Source organism: Penaeus chinensis, chromosome 30 (genome assembly GCF_019202785.1).
Source record: "Penaeus chinensis breed Huanghai No. 1 chromosome 30, ASM1920278v2, whole genome shotgun sequence".
Classification (NCBI taxonomy): Eukaryota; Metazoa; Arthropoda; class Malacostraca; order Decapoda; family Penaeidae; genus Penaeus; species Penaeus chinensis.
Genome location: NC_061848.1, coordinates 27148186 through 27153185, shown reverse-complemented (window position 1 = coordinate 27153185; position 5000 = coordinate 27148186). Strand labels below are relative to the sequence as shown.

General features: G+C 36.5%; 1 protein-coding gene across 1 annotated transcript in view; it reads left to right on the top strand.

Annotated features, from left to right (window-relative positions):
- The window catches only part of LOC125041538 (metalloreductase STEAP4-like), a 52102-nt gene that overhangs the window by 46208 nt on the left and 894 nt on the right, over positions 1-5000 (top strand). Inside the window, exons 8-10 of the mRNA XM_047636561.1 lie at positions 4090-4217; positions 4503-4671; positions 4900-5000. The exon at positions 4900-5000 is cut by the window's right edge and continues 108 nt beyond it. Of these exons, the coding sequence (XP_047492517.1) occupies positions 4090-4217; positions 4503-4671; positions 4900-5000 (398 nt within the window). The remainder of the gene's footprint in view (positions 1-4089; positions 4218-4502; positions 4672-4899) is intronic.

Below are 5000 nucleotides of genomic sequence, written 5' to 3'. Positions count from 1 at the left end.
TGTTTATGTGTATGTGTGTGTTTATGTGTATGTGTGTGTTTATGTGTATGTGTGTGTTTATGTGTATGTGTGTGTTTATGTGTATGTGTGTGTTTATGTGTATGTGTGTGTTTATGTGTATGTGTGTGTTTATGTGTATGTGTGTGTTTATGTGTATGTGTGTGTTTATGTGTATGTGTGTGTTTATGTGTATGTGTGTGTTTATGTGTATGTGTGTGTTTATGTGTATGTGTGTGTTTATGTGTATGTGTGTGTTTATGTGTATGTGTGTGTTTATGTGTATGTGTGTGTTTATGTGTATGTGTGTGTTTATGTGTATGTGTGTGTTTATGTGTATGTGTGTGTTTATGTGTATGTGTGTGTTTATGTGTATGTGTGTGTTTATGTGTATGTGTGTGTTTATGTGTATGTGTGTGTTTATGTGTATGTGTGTGTTTATGTGTATGTGTGTGTTTATGTGTATGTGTGTGTTTATGTGTATGTGTGTGTTTATGTGTATGTGTGTGTTTATGTGTATGTGTGTGTTTATGTGTATGTGTGTGTTTATGTGTATGTGTGTGTTTATGTGTATGTGTGTGTTTATGTGTATGTGTGTGTTTATGTGTATGTGTGTGTTTATGTGTATGTGTGTGTTTATGTGTATGTGTGTGTTTATGTGTATGTGTGTGTTTATGTGTATGTGTGTGTTTATGTGTATGTGTGTGTTTATGTGTATGTGTGTGTTTATGTGTATGTGTGTGTTTATGTGTATGTGTGTGTTTATGTGTATGTGTGTGTTTATGTGTATGTGTGTGTTTATGTGTATGTGTGTGTTTATGTGTATGTGTGTGTTTATGTGTATGTGTGTGTTTATGTGTATGTGTGTGTTTATGTGTATGTGTGTGTTTATGTGTATGTGTGTGTTTATGTGTATGTGTGTGTTTATGTGTATGTGTGTGTTTATGTGTATGTGTGTGTTTATGTGTATGTGTGTGTTTATGTGTATGTGTGTGTTTATGTGTATGTGTGTGTTTATGTGTATGTGTGTGTTTATGTGTATGTGTGTGTTTATGTGTATGTGTGTGTTTATGTGTATGTGTGTGTTTATGTGTATGTGTGTGTTTATGTGTATGTGTGTGTTTATGTGTATGTGTGTGTTTATGTGTATGTGTGTGTTTATGTGTATGTGTGTGTTTATGTGTATGTGTGTGTTTATGTGTATGTGTGTGTTTATGTGTATGTGTGTGTTTATGTGTATGTGTGTGTTTATGTGTATGTGTGTGTTTATGTGTATGTGTGTGTTTATGTGTATGTGTGTGTTTATGTGTATGTGTGTGTTTATGTGTATGTGTGTGTTTATGTGTATGTGTGTGTTTATGTGTATGTGTGTGTTTATGTGTATGTGTGTGTTTATGTGTATGTGTGTGTTTATGTGTATGTGTGTGTTTATGTGTATGTGTGTGTTTATGTGTATGTGTGTGTTTATGTGTATGTGTGTGTTTATGTGTATGTGTGTGTTTATGTGTATGTGTGTGTTTATGTGTATGTGTGTGTTTATGTGTATGTGTGTGTTTATGTGTATGTGTGTGTTTATGTGTATGTGTGTGTTTATGTGTATGTGTGTGTTTATGTGTATGTGTGTGTTTATGTGTATGTGTGTGTTTATGTGTATGTGTGTGTTTATGTGTATGTGTGTGTTTATGTGTATGTGTGTGTTTATGTGTATGTGTGTGTTTATGTGTATGTGTGTGTTTATGTGTATGTGTGTGTTTATGTGTATGTGTGTGTTTATGTGTATGTGTGTGTATGTGTATGTATGTGTGTGTGTGTATGTGTATGTATGTGTGTGTGTGTGTATGTGTATGTATGTGTGTGTGTGTATGTGTATGTATGTGTGTGTGTGTGTATGTGTATGTATGTGTGTGTGTGTATGTGTATGTATGTGTGTGTGTGTATATATATTATATATATATATATTATACATACATATATATATATACATACATATATATATACATACTTATATATATATACATACATATTTATACATATATATAATATATATATATTATACATATATATATACTTATACATACATATATATTATACATATACATACTTATTATATATACATATTATACATATATATATATATATACATATACATACATATATATATACATTACATATACATATATATATACATATATATAATATATATATATATAATATACATAACATATATATACATATAATACATATATATATATATTATATATATATATATACATACATATACGTACATATACATATTTATACATATATATATTACACATATACATACATATTTATACATATACATAATATATATATACATATACATATATTATATACATACATATATATACATATATATATTATATATATATATATTACATATACATACATTATATATACAATATACATACATATATTATATACATATACATATATATATTATACATATACATACATATTATATACATATACATATACATATATATATCATATACATACATATATATTTTACATATACATACATATTATACATATATATATATACATATACATACATTATATACATATACATACATATATTATACATATACATACATATATATATATATACATATACATTACATATACGTACATATACATATACATACATATACGTACATATACATACATATATTATACATATTATATACATATACATATACATAATATATATATATACATACATATACATACATTATATACATATACGTACATATACATATACATATACACATGCATGTGCATGTACTTTACATAACATGTACTAACACACACACACGCACACACCCACACCCACACGCACACGCACAGCACACGCCACACGCACAGCACACGCCACACGCACACGACACGCACTACGCACACGCACACGCACACACACACACACACACAACACACACACACACACACACACACACAACACACACACACACACACACACAACACACACACACACACCACACACACACACACATCTCTCCCTCTGCAGCAGCATAGGCGCCCCACCAACCCAGCTCCTCTCCCGCAGGTGTTATCGCGGGCGACAATGCGGAGGCGAAGGCGGCGGTGGCGGAGGTGGCCCGCGTGATGGGCTTCCACCCGGTCGACTGGGGCAGCCTGCAGGCCTCCAGGGACATCGAGGACGTGCCCCTCAAGTTCATGCCGTCTGGAAGCGCCCGTGGCTGTCGTTTTCGGCCTCTTCGTGTTTCCTGTGGCTCCTCGCCTTCCTGTCGTGAGTGGCGCTCGTTTGGCTCGTCCGCCTCTCGTCCGCGGTTTTAGCTGCCGGCTTTTGTTTTAGGAGATATGCGGTTATTTTAGCGTCTTAGTTGTTTCCAGAAGTTTCGTTTTTTTTTTTTTCTTAACTTTATGGTTATTTCAGTGTTCTAGGATATCGTGATATTCGTTCGTTGACTTTTTTTCTTCTGTAGATTTTTGATTAAACTGGTATTCAAGATTCCTACGGCATTTGCTCGTTAGTTTAATCGTTGATTTATTTTGATCGTTGAATTTACGATTCTTTTGGCGTTGCAGGTTCCAGATCTGCTACAACCTGTATCTTGGCGGATGGGAATGGGGCTGGAAGCATCTTGGAATGCAGAACTTCAACCGAGTAATTGCTATCCTTGCTCTGTGGACGCTCTCCTTCTGCTACATTCCTGGTAAGAATTACGATACCTTCCTGACGCTGTTTTAAATTACTGTACATGCCTTAAATATCAACAAAGTAACTAGAATTGAAATACATTATTACCAAATATACCGAAACGATCATTGGGTTAAATTTCCATGTATGTTCATCCGATACCGAATTAACCACGGACGATATTCCTTCCTAAGGCTTGCTCTCGTTGTTCGCCCCAACTAACTTTTCTTTCCCCCCGTTTCCCTTCTCCTCTTCATTCCTTCGTCTGTCCATTTACCCTATCGTCAACTCAGTTTTGCCCTTTTCGCCACAATACCTTACCATAGCGCTATATGACCATTCATTTGTTTTAACCATTAACCATTCCCCAGGCCTGATAGCCGCCTACATCCAGCTGTGGCGCGGGACGAAGTACAGCCGCTTCCCCAAGTGGCTCGACGACTGGCTCAAGATGAGGAAGCAGCTCGGACTGATCATGCTCGCGCTGGCTGGCATTCATGTAAGGAGGAAGTGGTTTTCTCTTTTTACAAAGCGAAGGGTTTGCCATGAGATGGGGATAACATGTACGTGCTTAGGAAACCAATGTTGTTCAAATCTTCATTCAGGGAGGACTCTAATCATTACTAATTTCTGGTTTATGGTCCACAGTATATAGAACAAATGAAACAAGACCACAATTGGGACGAAATGGATGTGTGATTTGGTTTCAGTTCATCCGCATGGTGTTTGTGTCCGGTATAGAATCGCGATCCACGTAACACTATCTTTCCCCCGCCGTCCCCAGGCTTGCATGTCCGTGGCCTACATCACCCCGAAGACGACCGAGTGGGTGTACGAGGAGCCGACGAAGATCAAGGCGCTGGTGGAGATCGACAAAAACACGACGGAGACGAAGACGCTCAAGCTGTATGACTCGGAGTTCAACTGGCGAGGGGAGCTGTTCCTCACCATGGGTCAGTGTGGGCGGTTGTGCCTTATAGGGCTGTCTTTTGTGCGTGCTAGTGCTGTTATCAACAGGGCTGTCTTGTTTTTTTTCCCCTATATTATCGTAATTATTGATGTTAGTGTTTTCATTATCGGTATTATTGTCATTGTTATATTTTTTTTATCATCCTCATCCTCATCGCAGTTATTATCATAATCATTACTGAAATGGAGATCATTTCCCCTCGGCCACACAGGAGCCATCTCGACGTGCCTGTTGGTGGTGCTGGGCATCTCGTCGCTGCCGTCCGTGACCGCCACGCTCTCCTGGCGCGAGTTCACCTTCATCCAGAGCAAG